The sequence below is a fragment of the Dasypus novemcinctus genome, chromosome 7, assembly GCF_030445035.2.
Source record: "Dasypus novemcinctus isolate mDasNov1 chromosome 7, mDasNov1.1.hap2, whole genome shotgun sequence".
NCBI classification, from domain to species: domain Eukaryota; kingdom Metazoa; phylum Chordata; class Mammalia; order Cingulata; family Dasypodidae; genus Dasypus; species Dasypus novemcinctus.
Genome location: NC_080679.1, coordinates 39,542,798 through 39,564,929, shown reverse-complemented (window position 1 = coordinate 39,564,929; position 22,132 = coordinate 39,542,798). Strand labels below are relative to the sequence as shown.

At 36.6% G+C, this 22,132-nt stretch overlaps 1 protein-coding gene across 6 annotated transcripts in view; it reads left to right on the top strand.

The window, feature by feature from the left end:
* The window catches only part of PARD3B (par-3 family cell polarity regulator beta), a 1,119,500-nt gene that overhangs the window by 779,739 nt on the left and 317,629 nt on the right, over positions 1 to 22,132 (top strand). For all 6 annotated transcript variants that reach the window (XM_058300305.2, XM_058300306.2, XM_058300307.2 and 3 more), the window contains one exon: positions 21,587 to 21,793. In XM_058300305.2, coding sequence (XP_058156288.1) covers positions 21,587 to 21,793 — 207 coding nt within the window. The remainder of the gene's footprint in view (positions 1 to 21,586; positions 21,794 to 22,132) is intronic.

The following is a 22,132-nucleotide window of genomic DNA, read 5'->3' as shown; positions in this document are numbered from 1 at the left end:
TGGCTACTTGAGTCTTCCTCAGTCTCTGCTCCCTCCCCACTTTTTTCCCAAGCTTTTCTCTACATACCCTCAACCCCACATAACCACTCTGTGGTAGACAAAAGGTGTTCACACCTCACTCTCGCTACCTCTCTGGAGCCATCTCTCTGTCTGTCCGATGCTGCCCTCTCTTCGGGGGTCCATTTCAGCCCAACATCATCAATTCCTTCCCTGATGCCCACCACTCACTGGGCATCTTACAAGCTCTCACCTTCTCTTAAGCTGCTTTTGAACTCTGTGTTTTGACTGACCATGTAGAATATTGGTTCCTTGAGTGCAGGTGTTCACAAGAGATATCCCTCTGTCTTTTGATCAGTTGAGCCTACTGTCTATAACAGCTGTAGAAGGAAACCCCCTTTTTTTACTTATTAACAGCAACATATGACATGTATATAAGTATATTGCAGCATTACTATTTCTTGTATATGTGTATTTTTGTCTGATCATGATGAAAACCCAGGAGATTGGCATCACAATTAACCCGGACAAGTTATTTAATCTCTCTGTGCCTCAATTTCTCAACTATAAAATTGGAATAATGATAGTAGCTACCTCATTTAATTAAATGGATTCATATATGTAAAAGTGCTCAGAACATGCCTGGCACAGGTTGCTCCTGCTATTTTTACCATCATCATCATCATCAATATCATTTTATTATCTTTATTACATTTCGCTGATGAAAAAACAAAGTCAGGAAACCTGAATAATATGCCTAGACCCCAGATCTTCTAATTGCTAGTCCAGACTTTTTTCTACCACACCAACGATGCTTCCTATGTCAAAATCTTCATTAAGGACCTCAGACTCCTTTTTTTAATCTATATTTTGTCCATTATTTACCTAGAGTCCATTCACAGAAAATTTCCTAATTCACAGTTTGTCTAGAAGTTTCTGTGGAAGAGAAACTTGAAGCAAACATGCTTATATAACACAAACATTCTTCTATAAATGGACTCTTCCCATGAGGCAGGTCTACTTCCTCCTAAGTGCGAGGACTCTATTTATTAGCCATGGGAATACTATGGGAACAACAGGCCCTTAAAAGTGATGTCAGTTTTATTTTTATATCACAAAATTCCAGAACAACGTATTTAATGAGTTCAGATTTAGATAGGTTATTTGAACCCCTGGTCAACCACAGCATGAATTGATTTTACTTCTCTTTTGAAAAGCCTTTCTATTTTTCTGAAGTCTGAACAATTAGTGGTATGTCTATAGTTGTTAGTGCTGATCTGGAGGATGGCACCTCTTCACAGAAGAGTCAGGGGGCCAGACCGAGCAGATCAATTTAATAAAACTCTTCTCAATGTTGGGAAATTTATTTCTAATAAAACAAACTTAGTAGTAGACTAGAACATGCTGTTGTGTGGCTGGCATCAGATACTCTTCTCACTGCTGTGGTCAGTGAGAAGATCCCTTCTAACTACACATTATAGTAGAAGGAACAAACTTTCCTGCCTCCCAGGTGTCCATCAGAACTGAGCAGAAATGTCAAGGGAATAATAGGAATCATTACAGTTAAAGACTTGGGATGAGAGATTGTAGAGTATAAGAGTATAGTATTTTTTTATGCCGAAATTCTTCAGGTTACAATTGAAAAAAACATTTTTTTTTAAACTGACTTTTATAAAGAAGACAATTTGTTGACTCTGAAAACTGAAAAGTTCAAAGAAACATCTACATAAAGACGTGACTGGATCCAGGGTCTCAGTTAATATCAACAGTACTCCCTCCTGTTCTTTTCATTGCTCAGTCCTGGCTCCTCTCTTTAGACTTTATTCTTATGGAAAGCAAGATGGCTGCCAGCAGCTCCAGATTTATCCTCTCGTAATCCCAGTTGAAAGGAGATGATATTTTCCTGTCCACACCACCTGACTTAGTTCTAATTAGCCCAGTGTGGCCCAACAGCCTATCCCTGAACCAACCAGGTAGATTAAATGCACTGATTTGTCATGCAATTGTGCCCAAGTCATAAACATGCTTCTGGATGAGTGTGGGGGAATCAGGGTGCTCATTTCAGGTAGAGTAATGGATGCTGGCTAAGATGAAAGAATGGATGTCAGCACCAGGGGGAGATAAAAGAAGGATTAGAATAACCAGAGAGGTGTGATGTTCTTCCTCCTTCTCCATGAACTTCCACGAGAAGGGGGAAAACGGTATCTCCATGTACCTTGATGTTTCACTACAATTCAGCAAGAATTTCAGCGTGAGAAATGGACTTCCCCAGAGGGGCTTATTAATGGGAATACCACCTTCTTGTAACCTTGTTTTCTGCCGGCAAGGACTCTTCAGGCTGAGTTATAGGGAAACTCCCGCATCTTGTCAGATTTCACAACAGCATTAAGTGGGACTTCCTTTTTGTATTTGCCACCTCATTTATTTTGTGTGTCCCCATGTTATTAGTTTTATTGCCCATTAATCATTATATATTACAAAATATGGCAAAGTATGCTTAAGAGGAGACGGGCTGTGACAATCACAGCTGAGCCAGGCCAGGAGAAACTGTGGGGTGGCAGGAGGGCACCCTCTCCTACCCCCTCACAGAGGCACAGCCATGAGCACCCCTTGCCTCCCAGTGGACTAGGACATGTTTCTCAGCCTTTTTGTGCCTAGTTTGAGAAAGATGTGGGAAAAGGAGCTCTGTTCACTGAGAGGACAGATGACTCACTATTCTAAAAATAATTTTTAAGAAATTGCTTACAAAAGCCTAAAATTGAAATTGTAAAAAAGGAAGAAAGTGCAAGTCCCATTGATAGGAATGCAACAGCATCTCTTTCCTTTAACTTAGCTTCTGTACTTCTTCTATATTAATGTTTTTTCTAAAATGCCACTATTATCAAGCCATTACTCTGATAGAAAACTTATAAAGGCTTCCTATTGCCGCTGCTTTGGGTCTTGCCTTCTTAGCCAGATTTCAAGGCCCTTCTTACCTCACTTTGTTCTCTATTCCCACATTTATTTCCCTCCATTCCCTGCACAGTTGTTTTCCCTTACTAGTCACTCTTTGCCCCGTTTATGTCCCCACTCACCGTGTAGATGTGTCTGGACTTTTCTTAAAGCAATCCCCCCTTTGTGGGATTCCTTTCACCTCCCACTTTCCCTACCTACATTCCACACATCTTCAAGGACAAGTCCATTTCATTCATCAAGCCGTGTCCAGTGACCAGGATCACAGTGTGCTTTCTTTTCTCTGTACTTACACAAGCCTAAACTCTTCCAGCCCTAATAGTTCTGTCATTTGCAGCATCACCTGTTGGCCAGTGACCCAAAAAGTCCATGACTTGTCTGATTTGTAATTTTGTTGCTAGTGTCATGGGTTGGTTTGAGGGAGAAGAGTCACTTGTTTGGTGAAAGAAACTAATTAGCTCTTCACTTGATGACACCAAATGATTTTAGCATTTTGTTTCTTTATTAGAAAATGTCTCTTCAAGAAACAAACTTATTTGAGGTATTAAAGGAAATAAAGGGGATAAAAGATGATTTGAAAAGTGATGAGGAGTCTCAGATTAAAAGAAAAAAGAGAGAGAAGTATTGACTAAAGAGCAAAAATTCAAAGCTAATGATGACCAAGCCTACAATGTATGGATATGGAAACAGAAATCCTCTTGGCATCCTGTTGATAATAGGGAGTCTTCCTAGTTGGTATAAATATTTCTCATGAAAGGAGACATAATGGAAAGAGCAAACGTTACTAAATTTTAATGTGTGTCAGCCATCATATTCAAAGCTTTGTATCATATAATCCTCTACCCTGTGAGGCAGGTGCTATCATTATCTCTATTTTGCAGTTGAGGAAACAGAGGCACAGAAGGGTAAGAGCCTCACCCAAGGCAACACAGCTAGTACGCAGGTGGAGCTGGGACGTGAGCCCAAGTGGTTTCACTCCAGATGCTGTGTTCCTAATATGTGTGACATATCACCTTAAAGATTACACTATTGATGGGTATTGAACAGGGAATTAATTAGTGAAGGAAGGGGAAAGCATGGTCCCCACTAGAAAGAGAACTCTGGAGAAAGCCAAGATCTGCACAGACATTTTACTTTCTCAAAGTTGGCAACCTCTGTTGCCCTCAGATGGGTCCTTTATGAATGATGAGGTACTACTTAATGTTCTCTGGTATTATCATTTCATGTGTGTCCATCTTGGCTCTGCACCCGATAACACTTTGAGGAAAGTACGTACCTTCTCTCTTCTTCCAGAGGCAACACAGAAGTGGGGAGAGCACTGACTCAAGGGTTATCCTGGCCAGGAAAGCCTCCTGTAGCAGTAATTTGATATTTCCTTGTCTGTAAACTCAGGGAAATTAAAGATTACAAGAGAGTAGAGTTGTTCTGAAATTTGCATGAGGTAGAGCATTAAGGCATTGCTTTTTGGGGACAGATTCCAATTCATCATTAAAAGGAAATCACACAGTACAAAATACCATTGGAAATCCCCTAAATTTGCCTTAAAGTACAGAGTACAAAATTATCATTTCCAAGAGATAGCTCTTTCTTCAGTAGAACACCAGATGAAGTAGTTGGCTTGTGTCTTAGGTTGGTGACACATGAAAAACAAATCCTGATACATAAGTATCACACTCAATGTGGTGGAATGCTCATAGCATTACAGACAAGCAGAGCCCCACAGGAACAGTTCATTTCTCCGCTCTCCTGGTCTCACCTAGACACACGCTCATTCTGGGCCACATTCTCATTGAGAGGGATGGTGAGTGAAGTTGCTCGGATTATTTAAATGATATTCTCCCTCCCTTCTGTCCTCCCTCTTTTTTTCTAGCTCTCTCTGGCTATGTACATAGAATTGAACTTGGCTGAGATCAAGTGTGTATGATGTAACCCTGCTTTGTACAAGAAAGAACTTTGTGAATTATAAAGCAGCAGGAAAGTGTTCATTATAATTACACTAATCTTCTACTCTTCTTATGACCAAGTGCAATTCTGAACCACAGAGGGTATTAGTAAACACTTGTCAATAACTGACTTGCTTTTGGCTTGTTATTTTAACATTCAATTGAAACTTTACTTAAATATATTAATAAGAAAGATTTTTGTTCATTTTAGCACCATACTGAAAAATCTTGCTTTTTATCAGATCTGTAAATAACTTAGTAACTGATAATTTGATGGGTTTTTCTTCCAAGTATGATTATCTACAAAAAGGGGAGAAACTAGTAAACTGAAAAGTACAAAAATGATGTTTCAGCCTAAAATAGTCAGGTGCCCAATCTATACAATACCGCATATAAATATTTTAATCTGAGTTCATGTAAGAAATTATTTACCTTTTAGTTATGCTAATGGTTTTTAAAGAAACTTATTAGACTTCTTTATATTGTACTTTGAGAGTTCTGTCATATACAACCCAGATAAAGACATAAAACCACTCAACAGTCAAAAGCGGAAGAAAGATACGTTGTTGAAGCAAGTTACACAACGTGTAAATGGTAAAAGGAAAGAGGGTAAAAATCACTGAAACAGTATATGGTTCAGTGAAAAGATATACAAGTAGTAGCTGAAAGAAAAAGGTGTTCTTGACAGCAGATAAAAATAAGAATTTAAAGTGCACAGAAGGAGGTGGAAATGATAGAAAAGGATAATATTAAAAAGAGAAGTTAAGTGAAGGAATGGCTACTGTGAAAAGAATGAAAAATATAATGGAGATGAGTGAATATAAGTAGAGCAGAAATTATTAAATCGTTGAATCTAAAACAAAAGAGCCTGAGGGTTGCATTAACAAAGAACTGGAAGCTGCCTGCAGGCTTTGAGGAGGTAAAGCTACTATGCAGTGTTTCTCCAGATAAAACTTTTTGTACCATCATAGGACTTGAGAAAAGGGGTATCCACACGCTATAACTACCCTTAACCTTCACATTCATTTATTCCTTCAACAAATATTTTTTCAGTATTTCACTGGGCTGAGGATTCAAAGATGGGAAAAATGGAAGGTGGCATTTTTTTAGGTAAAAAGTTTGCCATTTTAGTCAGTTTATTAGATTCTAGAATGAGGTTTTTTTCCTTCTTAAATAATAAAGGTAGTATTTTTCTTTAGTCACCTTCCCTTCCAGAGACCAATGCTGTTATCTAATTTTTTTATAATCCATATTGTCTTATATTTTATTAGAAAAGTCATGGGTTTATAGGACAATCGTGGGTAAAATACAGGATTCCCATAAAGCACCCCACCTTGCTCTGATGTGTAACATTTGTTACAATTGATGATAACACATTTTTAAAACTGTACTATTCGTTAAAGTCCATGATTTAACTTAGGGTTCCCTCTTTATGTAGTGTAGTTCCATGGATTTTTAAATTTTATTTTGTTCTGATACCATATATATAATCTAGCATTTCCCCTTTTAATTATTCAGATATATATTTCAGTGATATTAATTGTGTGCACAATGTTGTGCTACCATCATCACCATCCATTACCTAAACTTTTCCATCATTCCAAATACACCCTTCACTTCCCATTCCCTATCCCCACCTAGTCCCCTAGTAACCTATATTCTATATTCTGACTATATGAGTTTACTTAATCTAATTGTTTTAAATCCGTAAGATGGTAAAATATTTGTCCTTTTGTGTCTGAGTTATTACTCAACATGATGTCTTCAGGGTTCATCCATGTTGTCATGTGTATCAGTATTTCATTCCTTTATCTGGTTGAATAGTATTCCATTGTACCACGTTTTATTTTTCTATTCATTGGCTTATAGACACTTGGGTTGATTCTGTCTTTTGACTATTGTGAATAGTGCTGCTATGAACATCAGTGTGCAAATATCTGCTGGAGTACCTGCTTTCAATCCTTTTAGGCATATACCTAGCAATGAGATTGTCTGGTCATATAGTAGTTCTATATTGAGCTTTCTGAGGAACCACCACACCAAACTGTTTTCCATAGCAGCACAGCAGTAGCACCATTTTATATCGCCACTAACATGAATGAGTGTTCCTTTTTCTCCCCATTGTCCCAACACTTCTTATTTTCCTTTTTTTAAAAAATAATACCCATTCTGAGAGGTGTGAAATGGTGTCTCATTGTAATTTTTTGTATTATACTTCATTTTTCTTGAGGTACCGGGGCCAGAGATTGAACCCAAGACCTCATGTATGGGAAGGTGGCACTCAGCCACTGAGCCACATCAGTTCCCCTGAGTTGGTTTTCTCATTTGTTTGCTTGTTGTCTGTTTTGTTTTGTTTTGTTTTTATTTTATGAGGAACCAGGAACCAAACCCAGTACCTCCCATATGGGAAGGAGGCACTTAACCACTTGAGCCACATCTGCTCCCCTCATTGCCATTTTGATTTTCATTTCCCTGATAACTAATGACGTTGACCACCTTTACATATGTTTTCTGGCCATTTGTAAGTCTTCTTTGGAAAGATGTCTATACAAGTCTTTTATCCAATTTTGAATTGGGTTTTCATCCTTTTGTTAAGTTGAAGGATTTCTTTATATATTTTAGATACTAAACCTTTATCAGATATCTGCTTTCCAAATATTTTCTCCCGTTTTGTAGGTTGTCATTTGGCTTTTATGATAAAGTCCTTTAGACACCAAAGCTTTAAAATTTTGTGAGGTTCTATTTATCTATTTTTCTCTTTTGTTGGTTGTGCTTTATGTGAAAAATCTAAGAAACCATTACCTAACACGAGGTTCTGAATGTGCTTACCTAAATTTCATTCTAGAAGTTTGATAGTTCTAGCTCTTATATTTAAGTATTTGATCCATTATGCATTCATTTTTGTATATGGTATAAGAAGGGGTCCCCTTTTTTTAAATTTTTATTTAAGTGGAATTCAGTTCTTCCCAGTGCCATTTGTTGAAGAGACTGGTCTTTCTCAATTGAGTTGTCTACTCTACCTTGTCAAAAATCAGTTAGCCACAAATATGAGGATTGATTTCTGAGTTCTCAATTCAATTACATTGGACTGTATGTCTTTCCTTAGTGTGAGTCCTCCAAATGCATTCTTCTTTCTTCAAGACAACTTTAGCTATTCAGAGCCACTAACCTTTCCATATAAATTTGATCATTGGCTTTTCCATTTCTGCAAATAAGGTTGTTTGAATTTTGATTGGGATTGCATTGAATCTGTAAATTCCTTTGGTTAGTATTGACATTTTAATGATATTTAGTCTTCTAGTTCATGAATATTGAACGTGCTTCCATTTATTTAGGTCTTTTCAAAAATTTCTTTTAGAAATGTTTTATAGTTTTCTGTGTACAAATCCTTTGCATCCTTGGTTAGATTTATTCCTAGATATTTGATTCTTTTAGTTGCTGTTGTGAATGGCATTTTGTCTTGATTTCTTCTTCCAGATTGTGCAGTACTTGTGTACAGAAGCAGTACAGATTTTGGGGTGTTGACCTTGTACCCCACCACTTTGCTGAATTTATCAGTTCTAGGAGCTTTCTGTGAATTTTTTTGGATTTTCTGTGTATAGGATCATGTCATTTAAAAATAGGGAAATTTTTATTCTTTCCTTTCCAATTTGGATGCCTTTTATGGTTTTTTCTTGCCTAATTGCTCTGGCAAGAACATCTACTGTAATGTTGAATAACAATGATGACCGCGAGCATCCTTATCTTATTCCTGATCTTAGAAGAAAGCTTTCAGTAGTTCATCATTATGTACAATGTTAGCTGTGAGCTTTTCTTACATACCCTTTATCATATTAAGTAAGTTTCCTTCTATTCCCAGTGTTCACATATTTTTATCATGAAGGGGTGCTGGATTTTGTCAAATGCCTTTTCGGCATCAATTGTGGTGATCATGTGGTTTGTGTCCTTCATTCTGCTATTGTAGTGTATTACATTAATTGATTTTGTTATGTTGAGCCAATCTTGTTTAGCAGGGATAAATCCCACCTGATCATGGTATATAATTCTTTTAATGTGCTGTTGGATTTGGTTTGCTAGTATTTTGTTGACGATTTTTGCATCTGTTTTCTTAAGAGATATTAGTCTATAGTTTTCTTTTCTTGCATAGTAACTATGTCTAGCTTTGGTATGAGGATGATTTGGGCCCATAGAATGAATTAAGGAGTATTCCCCCTTCTTCAGCTTTTTGGAAGAGTTTGAGCAGAATTGGAGTTATGTCTTATTGGAATGTTTGGTAAAACTCCCCTGGTCAAACCCAGCTGGTCCTGGGTTTTTCTTTATTGGTAGGTGTTTTTTGTTTTGTTTTGTTTTTTTAACATATAAATTCTATTGATACATATTAATAAAGCATGCAATTCATCCAAAGTGTACAATCAGTGGTACTTAGTGTAATCACAAGGTTGTTCATTCATTAACTTCTATCATTATTAGAGCTTTTTCATTATTTCAATAATAATAAACAAAAAAACATACAAATATCCTCACTTCTCAATTTCTGTATTCTTCCCCCACTGTACATAGCTATTTGATCCAAAGTGTATAATCAATGCCTTTTAATATAATCACACTGTTGCACATTCATCATCTCAAAAATTTTAGGACAATTTCATTACTCCAAGAAGAAAAACTCCATACCCCTTAGCATTCCTTCCTCAGCTCTACATAAACACTAATCTCATTTCATCTTTATAAATTGATTTATTCCATTTCATATAAATGGAATCATATAATATTCAGTTCTCTGTGTCTGGTGTCCTCCACCCAGCAAATATTTTTCCATTTTTGTCTGATGTTAACCTTCTGCAGTACCAACCTATATCTTTTCAGCTTAAAAGAAAAATGGTCCCATATATCTAATCCCACCCATATTCATACTTTGCATAATATATTTAGTTCATAATTGGGCAATCATACAGTATTTGTCCTTTTATGTCTGGCTTGCTTTACTCAACATAATGTCCTCCAGGTTCATCCATGTTGTTATATGTTTCACAGCTCCATTTCTTCTTACTGCTGAATAATATTCCATCATGTGTATAGTCCACAATTTGTTTTTCCATTCATCAGTTATTGGACACTTGGGTTGTTTCCAATTTTTGGCTATCTTGAATAATGCTACTATGAACATTGATGTGCAGTTATCTATTCATGTACTGTTTTTCTGGGTATATACCTAGCAATGGTATTGCTGGGTCCCATGTCAAGTCTATATTCAACTTCCTTACGAACTGCCAAACTGTCCTACACAGTGGCTGTACCATTCTACATTCCCACCAACAGAGGATAAGTGTTCCTATCTCTCCACATCCTCTCCAACATTTACGTTTTCCAACTTTTTAAAAGCAGCCAGTCTAATAGGTATGAAATGATATTTCATTGTAGTTTTGATTTGCATTTCCCTAATCGCTAGTGATGTTGAGCATTTTTTCATGTTTTTTTGGCCGTTTGTATTTCTTCTCTGGACAGTTGTCTTTTTCCCATTTTTTATTTGAATACTTTGTCTTTTTATTGTTGAATTGTATGTATATCATGGATCTTAAAACTTACCAGATATGTGATTGCCAAATATTTTCTCCCATTGAGTTGGCTGCCTTTTCACCCTTTTGACAAAGTCCTTTGAGGTGCAAAAGTGTTGAATTTTAAGGAGGTCCCATTTATCTATTTTTTCTTTTGTTACTCATGCTTTGGACATAAGATATAAGAAACTATCACCTGCCACAAGATCTGAAGATGTTTTCCTACATTTTCTTCTAGGACTATTATGGTTGTTGTTTTTATGTTTAAGTTCTTGATCCATTTTGAGTTAATATTTGTATAAGGTATGAAATAGGGGTCTTCTTTCTTTCTTTTGGAAATGGCTATCCAGTTCTATTGGGTGTTTTTTTATTATTTTAGTAGTAATTGGTCTCTTTGGTTGTCATTGGTTTCTTGATATTTTTTATTTCTTTTTGAGTCAGTTCAGATAGTTTGTGTGTTTCTAATGATTTGTCCACTTCTTCTAGGTTATCTAATTTATTGGCATATTATTTTTCATAGTGTCCCCTTATAGTCCTTTTTTCCTCAGTGGGGTTGGTAGTAATGTCTCCTTTTTCATTTCTGGTTTTAGTTATTCATACCCTCTCTCTTTTTTTCTTTGTCAGTCAAGCTGAAAGTTTGTCCATTTTGTTGATCTTGTCAGAGAACCAATTTTTGGTTTGTTGAGTCTCTCTATTGTCTGTTTTTTTCTATTTCATTTCTCTTCACACTAACCTTTGTTATTTCCATTTGCTCACTTTTGGTTTACGATGCTCCTCTTTTTCTACTTCGTACAGTTTTGAAGTTAGGTCTCTAATTTGAAGTCTTTCTTAGTTTTAATGGACATGCTTGGAGTTACAGATTTCCCTCTCAGCATTGCCTTTACTGCATCTCCTAGGTTTTGGTATGCTGTATTTTCATGTTCATTCACCTGAAGATATTTCCTAATTTTGCTTCTAATTTCCACTTTAACCCATTGTTTGCTAGAGTATGTTGTTTAATTTCCACATATGTTTTAACTTTCCATTTCTTACTCTGTTATTGATTTCTAGCTTCATTTCATTGTGGTCAGAGAATATTCATTGTATGATTGCAATATTTTTGTATTTATTGAGACTTGTTTTGTTACACAACATATGGTCTATCCTGGAGAATCATCCATGCCCACTTGAGAAAAATATGTATTCTGTTTTTGTTGGATGAAGTGTTCTACATATGTCTATTAGGTCTAATTGGTTTAGAGTATCATTCAAGTTTTGTACTTCCTTATTGGTCTTCTGACTAGATGTTCTATCCATTACTGAAAGTGATATATTAACGTTTCATACTGTTAACGTTGAATCGCCATTTTTCCCTTCCAATTTGTCAGTATTTGTTTTTTGAGTCTCTGCTGTTACATGCATATGCATGTATGTGTGTGTATTTATATTTATTACATCTTCCTGTTAAATTGTCCCCTCTCTCAGTATATAATGTCTATCTTTGTCCCTCCTGTTTTTCACTTAAAGTCTGTTTTATCCAATATTAGAATAGCCACCACCCAAGCTCTCTTTGGTTACTACTTGCATGGTATTTATTTTTCCATCATTTCATACTCAATCTACTTGTATCTTTGAATTTAAGATGAGTCTCTTGAAGACAGCATATAATTGGGTCCTGCAGTTGTATGTATTTTGCCAATCTCTGCCTTTTGACTGGAGAATTTAGTACATGTATGTTTAAATTCATTACTGATAATACAGAACTTTCTTCTGCCATTTTTCTATTTAGACTTTGTAAATCCTATATCTTTTTTTATCCCTTATTTTTGTTAATGCCTAATTTTATGTTTATTTGATTTCTTATGTTGTACCATATTGAGTTCCTTCTCATTTCTATCTGAATATTTTTCATCTGTTTTCTTTGTGTGAACAATGGAGTTAAAATTTAATATAATACATATATAAAAATCACATTTAGTTTGATACCATTTAACTTCAATAGCATGCACATATTCTTCTCCTGTACCCCTTTCTCCCCCCACTATTTTTTTTACTTGTTGCCACTTATATCTTTGTGCTTTCTACATCCAAAACATATATTTATCATTACTTTCATGCACTTGCATTTAGCACCTATAGGAAGTAAGAAGTGTAGTTGCATACCAAACAATACAATACAGTAATACTGGCATTCATAATTACCCAAATTGTTACCTTTACCACTCATCTTTGTTTCTTTATGGTGCTTTGAACCACTGTCTAGTGTCCTTTCCCTTCAGTCTGAAGAGTTCCTTTTAGCATCGCTTGTAGGGCAGGTCTGGTAGTGATGAACTCCCTCAGCTTCTGTTTATCTGAGAATGTCCTACTTGCTCCCTCAGTTTTTAAAGAAAGTCTTACCAGATATAAAATTCTGGCAGACACTTATTTTCTTTTAGCGTTTTAAGTATTTCAAGTGACTGCCTTCTTGCCTTCATGGTTTCTAAGGAGAAATCAGCACTCAGTCTAATTCGGACTCCCTGTGCACAACACATTTCTTTTCTCTTGCAGTCTTTACAACTCTCTCCTAGCCCTTTGCTTTCAGTTGTGTAATCAGTATAGGGCAGGCTATATTTTTATTCATGTTTATTTTGTTTGGTGTTCTCTGGGATTCTTGGATGTGCATATTCATGTCTCTTGCTAAGTTTAGGAAGTTCTCTGTCATTATTTCTTTGAATATTCCTTCTGTCCTTTTCTCTCTTTTCTTTTCCTTCTGAGATTCCCATGATATGTATATTGGTGTGCTTGATCGTGTCCCAATTTTAATATTTCTCTTTTGCACCTCAGTCTGACTCATTTCAAGTGTCTTGAGTTCAAGCTCACTGCTTCTTTCTCCTGCCACCTCTAATCTGATCTTGAAACCCTCCTGGATATTTTTCATATCAAGTTAACTCCAGTAGTCTTGTTTTTTTTTTTTTTTTTAATTCTTGTCTTTTTACTAAGACTCTCATATTGCTCATTCATTCTTTTCCTAATACCCTTTAGTTCTTTCTCTGTATTTTCCTTCATCACCTTGAGCATTTTTAAGATAATTTTTTAAAAAAGACTTTTCTTTGTTCAATATGCCCACATTCTCATCTTCTTTGTTGGTATTTTCTGGATTTTTTTATCCTCTTCCTTTGGATGGCTCATCATTATCTGTTTCTTTGTCTTGTACTCTTTTGTTGTACATTGCACATTTTAGTATTTTAAAACTTTAACTCTGGAATTCATTCCCTGTTATGTTTGTTTCTTGGTTTTGTAAACAGCTGATAATAAGACAGAGCTTTTCTTGACCTTCAGACCTCCTTAAGGAAGGTCTGTCCAAGGCTAATGCAGTGTGCAGGGTTTTCCTGTCTTTCTGGGCCTCTGTCTTGTCCTGGGCTTTTGCTTATTGGTTTTTCTGGAGTGCCCCTGTTTACAGGAGTTTGGTTGTCTGTTTTATTTTCCAGGAGACAGACTTCCATCTTCTAGGTATGTGAAGTCAACAAGTCTTTGTCCCAGACTGTCTGCCTCTATATATTTTACACTTCTTTTGTTGTCTCAAGCTGCTTTTTCATGGAGGGCAAATACTAAGAGTAGTGCACAACAGAGAGAACTTTCCCAAGTTAGTCTTTCCCAGCCAAAACAGAGTCAGGGACCCACGACGGGAGTGCAGACTGGCTCCAAAGTGCCCTGGAGAGGGAATCACAAAGGGTGCCAAGAACTTCTCTGATAGCTCTCCAAAGCTGAGCTTTCCTGGTCTGCCCAGAAAATGTAGCCATTCAGCTAACTATCCCTTGCAGCCCTGAGGAAGTGCAGTACCTTATATTTCTGCTCCCACTTCCCTATCTGGGGTGGGTAGAGAGAATGGCTGCCACCACCCTTGTCCAGGACAGGTTAAAACAATGGCTGCCACCACCATAGTCCAAAGAGGGGTGAAACAATAGCTTTCCTCAAAGCTGGGGCCCCAGTGATCCTAATTCACTAACCAAAAGTTGTGGTCAGTCATCAGCCATGCTCACCCCTGTTCTTGAGGAAGAAGATTTATATGTCCCTTTCTGTCACCAGAAGCTAGCCAGGGGCTGGATTCCACAGTGGCCTGCCATGAGAATGGGGAGAAGGGCACCAGTTAGCTGCTACACAGCGATAGCAATTTACTGTTCTTTATAATAATTTATCAGCTTTTTCTTCCCACTATCCTGTATAGTGTTTCTGGCCTCCCAAGTTTCTAAATAGCTGTTTCAGACAGGCTCTGCCTGTTTAATAATTGTTTTGGTGGAAGGACTGAGCCCTGGAGATCCCTACAATGCCATCTACCCTCCATGTTCTCTTAAATATAAACATGCATATGTATGTGTGTGTGTGTTTAAACCAATAAGGTTTTCCTGATGAGGCATAAAGAAAGAAAACTAAAGATTAAAGCAAACCAGTCTATTGGGAATGGGATGGTCTGAGTTTTCCAGTTGCTTTACAGAATCTACCTAGAAACATGGTTACAGATTTTCTTTAAAAAGTATATCCACTAAGTTAAAGCATGATCATAACTGCATAAGAGAAGAAAATAAAAAGAAACAAAAGTATCACAAGAGTATTTTTAGTGCAGTAAATTCACTATTCAATAAATTTCTTAGACATAATTTGAGGTCAGGAAGGAAAACTAAACATGGCATAAAATTTTCAACTTCAGTTTATAGAAGAAGGAATTTTTAGTAAAGAAAATTATAGTATATAGCAATACTTGGCAAACATTTGAAGGCACTCAGAAGGCCGTTCCCATAGTCATAATCAAAGCATTTGTTGTATTCATTCACATAATCTCCCCATATTTTCTCTGGGTATTTTCTCTTTAAAATAGACATTGGAGAGAGGTAGGGGAGATTATGCAAATATTTGATTCTTAATGAGAAGTTCATTATTGAACATTTTGATGAGAATTTCAGGAAATGATAAAAGACCTTGGGTTTTCTAAGACTTAAAAAAAAAAAAAAATTTGCTGCTCCTGGAGAACTTGGAAATTGCCTGTAAATAACTAAGACCCAAATGACAGCAGATAATATATAAACCAGATTACAATATATCCCGTAATAATGAATAGGAAATGGGGCACTGTGATAAGCTTGGTCTGATGATCAATATTTGGAATACTGAAATAGGCAAGAAGGTAATTAGACCCATTATGGACACAGTTAATATAGATAACAATTTGGGAAATTATACATTTAGCTATTATGGGGATTTTTTCCCCTAAGCTAATGGATTTGCAATGATATCTATTAAAGCATGTAGGACATTTTGCCTCCAGAGAATCTACTAAAAAGTCAAATATACAAAATTTTCTGTAAGTATAATCTAAAGTGAAAAGAAAACTGGATATGTTAGTGAATAAAGTGGTGTTGTGACTTCCTACTTGGAATTTGTAATAGTTTTTCATTTTAAGACTTTTTAAGGCTATTAATTTCACATCACAACTCCCCATGAAGCAAGTAAAGCATTTGTACTGTGTTTACCCAAGTTCATTGCTCATAAGAAGGCAGGGCCAAATGATAAGGAAAGCAGCCTATCTTGATGAATTCCCGGCCTTGGCAAGTTTCATGCTGTGACCCCTGAATAGTGTTACAATCATTTTGATCCCCAGGTTAGTACTGGGCATGATTCCTTTATTTTAGAGGGAGGAGCTCTAACTTAATTAATTTTCACTAGGTGCCTTGAGGGCCATTGATGTTATTGAAATGTGCAAATTAATACATTATTTATTGTTAATTTATCATAAGTATTTGTTAATTATAAAGCTCTAGCTGGGAGAAAAATTTGCCATGGTTCTGAAAGTGAATACCTTCACCAAACTAATTGTTTATTTTTTAATAAAGATGTATTGGAAATAATTTCATCAATAATGGAAGATCCAATTACTGGTCGCCTGGATTAACACATTCTTTTATTGCAAGATTTTAATGTGAGAGTGGGAAGTTCAAACATTGCCGATGAAATCTCAGACTAATTAAATGATTATAGCCTAAGGGGAAGGGCAACCAAGACTCTACTATTAATCTTCCCAAGAATAGCCTCTATATGTGCTGAGCAGATGGATTTATAGACCTTATTTCAAAAGGCAAAAAATGAAAGGAGCTATTTGAGAAAGAAATCAGCTTTATTTTTAAATTTAAAAAATGGAAGGGTAGTATTTCTTTGTGAGATCATTTTCAGAATTTTGTGGAAGGAATGACCGTATTGGAGAATGTAATCATGGATTGAACAAAAAGAATTATGTCAGGTCTTCCCTCATCCAGATATTCAGAGGTGGCACAAAGGTAACAGTGACAATAATTGTTACCAACCCTTTACGAGCACTTGCCCTGTGCCAGGCACTGGTTTGTGCTTGTCTTATCATCCTTATTTCCCAGGCAAGGAAACTGAGGCACAGAGAGGTTAATAAGTCAAGAAGCAGATCACAGAGTGGGGGTGTCCCACAGCCTCTCCTCTTATTAACCACCACTCTCTGAGCTGTTTTCTCACGATGAGAGAATAAAGATCCTGTATTCTCCTAATCACCTGCCTGTGGGAAATAAACAGCAGCTCTCAGCTGTAGGGCAAGGGCAGGAATCCAAGACTGAGTCAGAGAAACTGCAGTCCAAATCCAGACAACCCTCCAGGAACGGCTTTGTTTCATACTCTGTTGAAATTGGATTTCCTCCCCAGAGCTCTGGGTCAGCAGTTTCTAAGCATTTTATGAATTTATTTTGTAGTAGTGTCTCTCCAACCACTTCTTTCATGCTCACGGGAGAAAGAATGACCCAACGCCTTTAAATCTTTAGTCTTGGTATGTGTGTGTCCATTCTCTTTATGACACTGTATTTCTCTAGAGGGCATGGGATAGAGGAGACATCTGAGAATTGGTAGGACCAGGAAGCTTGATATTGAAATTCCCTTCTACTCTCTACAGGAAAGGCTTCAGGGGCCAAGTCAAGTCAATCCTTCTGGGAACAGATGGAATCTTCAAATGTGCTATAGCATCTTTTAGAAAAAGATTTCAGTGGTATTTATTTATAAAGCTTTATATTAAAGTACTATTTGGCAGATGGGACCCAAAGAGTATATTTTACTATACTACCTTGAGAATAATTTTTGTTTTATACAAGATGCCTCTTTTAGCACCCCAGTCTTACAATATCATGTGTTTTATTAAGTTTGTGTTTCTCAACTTCATGTTTTTGAGAGAATGATAGATCCATCTACATCTTTAAAATCTTAGCCACTGGACATAGGAGTTCATAGGCTAAAAAATAAAGACTTGGTACTACAATATGGAAAAAGATTCATTCCTTGGTGCTTGCAACTAACTTAAACTGGCCTAGAAAACTTTGAAGAGTCATATTTAGAATATGGGAAAAGAAAATGCTCAAAATGGGACAAGCTTCAGCACATGAATAACATGTGGTATTGATAGATTACTACCCTCAGACAATTGCTTAAAATTAGCCATAGCTAATATCACATCAGCTACAGATGAAAATTTGAAAAGTCATCATATTTTGAGGTGACTTCAGTGGAATAAGTTTCAGAAAAGCTTAGGGTTTAAGATCTCTACTTTTAGTCGAAGTCTAGAAAAAAAGATCATTTGTGTAAAATGGCTAGGCTTGAAATAGTGAAAATTCTCATCCTAAAAGCTATAAAATTTCCTTGGCCTTATCAACCTAAACTGGAATTGGTAAGGATAGGAGGAAGAGGGCTCGAATGTGACAATTTATTGTGCTCCGCATCTTTACATGTTAGGGTACTTTATTCCTAATGGTATGTTGGACTTTAATGCTGATGCCCATCAAAAGACACAACAATCTAACACATGCAACCATGACCTTCTATGAAAAGCTCTTGGTCATGTAAAGGAAATGTGGAGCACTGTTGAACGTCCATGACAGAATCCAATTCACTTGGACATTGTTTGGTCATTTCACTGCACTTGTAAGTACATCCTTGCTTTTAGATTCTTCTCTCCAACATCAGCCTCTCTTCCACTGCTATATCTTGCTTACCCCCTAGGAACAGAAAATTTTCTTCCAAGCCTGTAAACCTCTGAGTCCACCTTTACAACTTAGAACTCAACCACCCCATTTGCTTATACCACATTCAATAGTTAAATTTTGCACAGTGTCAGTTGTTGCTTCTATTTGCAACTTCTATTTATATAAACTGAATTAATTGCCTGGTCTATTAATTCTGCAAAGTCCATGAATTCTGAATGTTCAGTTTGCTTAGAAGGAGTAACTGTGCTTTTGTTCTTCTCAAATATGACTTCTTGCTGAGCTTTAGATAGGCTCCTGTTCCATAGCATGCCTTAAATCTTGAATGATTTATTCACTTTCATGTTCCCTAGAATTTATTGCTAACAGTTGATGTGAATACTTACAGTTTGGTCTATAATATAATCTCCTGAATGGCAATTAGTAAATAAAAGATGGTCACTGTTGTTGACAGAGGAACTAGACATTCTCAGATTGTTTTCATCTTCATTTTCTCACCAAAGTTCATGTCAGACATCCCTAAGGGTTGATGGTATAAAATATTTTCTGTGAACTCCAAAGTTTTTACTCTTTTTTCAATAATCCAAACCTCTATCTTGCCTTTTGTTTTCTTCACAGAAATGATCTTATTCACTTTCCCTTTCTGCAACTTACCTTCCTTCTGGGAATATAAGAAATGTGCCAATTTATGGGTTTAATAGTAATATACCTTCCGTATTTAAGACTTGCAACTGTCACCTAAAATATGTCCCTAAAATTTGTTATAATTTTCTTTTTTGGCTTAGTATTCATCTCCTTTTCATTTATTGAAGATATACTGTCACCTGTAAAATACAATATGTCTTGTCATCAAATATATTGTTGAAGGTGCAACCTTGCCTCCTGTAAGTTAATTATGAAACTGTATAGCAACACTGAGTTTGTGTAGTTTGCATGCTTGACTAGGCTCCAGGACTAATCTGAACTAATGCTTTCATTTTAGAGATGAGGAGACTGTAGGTCAGTTTAAGAAGCTTGACCATAATCAAGCAGCTAGTTTAGCAGCAGAAGCTGCCCTGAACCCTGACCTCCTGAATTCCAGTTTGGCATACAGAGGGCAAAAGTCAAATGCATCTTTGGGATAGAAAAGGTAATCTATAGAGTTAGGCGGCCTGATTTCAGTTCCCAGTTCTGATGCTTATTAAGTATGTGACTTTGGACAAGTTACTTAACTATTCTGTGCCTCAGTGTCCTCAGCTGTAAAATGGATGTTTTCATTTTCTGGCTGCTAAGCCAAATACCATACAGTTGGCTGGCTTAAAAACAGGAATTTATTGGCTCTTTGTTTCAGAGGCTAAAAGGTTTGCTTCATCCAGGGGTCGGTGTCTTCCAGCTGGCTGGACATCTGTGGAGTTCTTTGGCCGTTCTGTCACCTGGCAGTGTACATAGTGGTATCTTCTCATTTCTTCTCTGAGTTCTGTTAACTTCTGGCTTCTGGTTGCTCCCCTTAGCTTTTCTCTCTCTCTTAATTTCAATTTGGTATTAAAGATTCCAGTAATCCAGATTAAAGCCCAACCTGATTCATTTGGACCATGCCTTAACTGCAGTAACATTTTAGATACAATGAGTCCACACCTACTGGCATGTGGACCAAGACCAAGAACATGTTCAAACTGGGGTACCCAATTCAGTCCACCACAGTGGGGCTTACAATAGTAGCAGTATCACAATTGTGAGTATGGTAGCAAATTACTATAACTAGAGCACCTAGAACAGTCAAAACATCTCATGTACTCTTAGCAATTAGCATGATTGTCATTACAGTAACTGTTTTCAGAACATGTGGAGCTGTGACTTGTCATTTAATTTTGTGTGTATGTGTATATATATGCATTAGACCTTTGTGCTTCTTTTGTATACCTTGTATCACCCTATACCGTGCTAAGTAGGTAACTAGTACTAGTGTTCATGGTGATGGCAGAGCAGAAGTAAAAATAGTGATGGCAGTAATAAAATCTGGTGCCATTTGTTGCTGCTTAGTATGTGCTAGGCATTGAAATCATACTTTATGTAACGATCCTTGATATGTACTCAACTGCTCTCAATTGAAAAGTGTACAGCAATTTATTTTCAGAAATGCAAGTGTAGCCTCTTCAGGACAATAACTCCCTTAGTAAGGAGAGAAGAACAGGAGCTTTGACCCTAGTAGAAAAGCTCTTTGAATATGAAAACAAGGGCTCCGATAGAATTCCTCCCATCTCTAAAATAATCCTTGTACTGCTTGTATTTATATAGCTTAATCCTATTACAGAAAATTGGGAGACTGACTGGGGGTTGAAATGGAGGTCAAGGCATGGGGTGGGGTGGGGGTACAGGGTAAGAAAAACAGTTCAAATGAAAAATACCATATGTAAAAAACTGATTAAGATTCACTTATGTTTTACTTTTTCTTTTTGTAATTTTATATCATATAAAAATGTCCCTTTTCTAGATATCAGAATAGAAATATTCTTAGAACAATGAGGTTTGACACAGTTGTTTTCTTTCTTGCATTGCTTTATTTATTTATTGACTGAATAAATTGCATTCACCATATATTAATGGCCACTAGGCTAAGGTAAAGTGCTTAATCATAAAAATTACAACCACTTCAATGGTCTTTGATTTCCATGCACAGTTTATTATTTAATAATCATAAAAACAAATATGGCAGTAATAAAAGCTACAGTGTATAGGAGTGCCTAGGATGGGTAATGTGAGAGAAACAGTTACTTTGTTAGGTGCTCTGCATGTGTGTTTGCATGTGTGCATTTGTGTGGTTGTGTATATATGTGAATATATGATGTACACAAATTCATCACACACTCTCAAACATATGATCTCTATGGACAGATATAACCCTGCAAATTCTTATGTGTGTGTGCATGTACACACATATATATATATGCATATCATATGTATTATCCTTTTAAATCTTCACCACAACTTTAAGGAAAAGGAAACCAAGGTCAAAGTCCCCAAAAGTGGCAAAGCTGAGGTTTAATCCCACGTCCCCCCCACTTAAAGCCCTCTATTTCAGATTCCAGACAGTAACATTTTGGAATAATAAGCCTTTCCAGTACATCACACTGCCCATTAGGCTGACTTTTTGCCCTGTCTTTTCCAGAATCTCCAGGCAAAGACTTCGGCCCAACTCTGGGTTTGAAAAAATCCAGTTCTTTGGAAAGCCTGCAGACTGCTGTGGCTGAGGTCAGGAAGAACGAGCTTCCCTTCCACAGACCCCGGCCACATATGGTCCGTGGTCGCGGCTGCAACGAGAGCTTCAGAGCGGCCATTGACAAATCTTACGATGGACCTGAAGAATTAGAAGCTGGTAGGGCAATGTGCTTCCTTAAATGGTTTCTTCATCTCATTATTATCCACGAATCATAGGCAAGAATGTGTGCTTAACTACAGAGAAAAATGATTTAAGGATCACAATTATATATTTGATATTAAAAGTAATTCATTTTCCTGATACATTTTGCCCTATAGCTTAATGAACATGGAATTGGATAGCGCAATATGCAATTTATTTTACAGTGCAAACGCTAAAGCAATGTTCTCCTTCACTTTCCTACAAGGACCAACTGTCATGTACCCTTAGGGTAGGAGCACTAAGTATGCATTACTTGACATTCTTATTGGAGTCATTAGAAGCAGCGTCAACCTC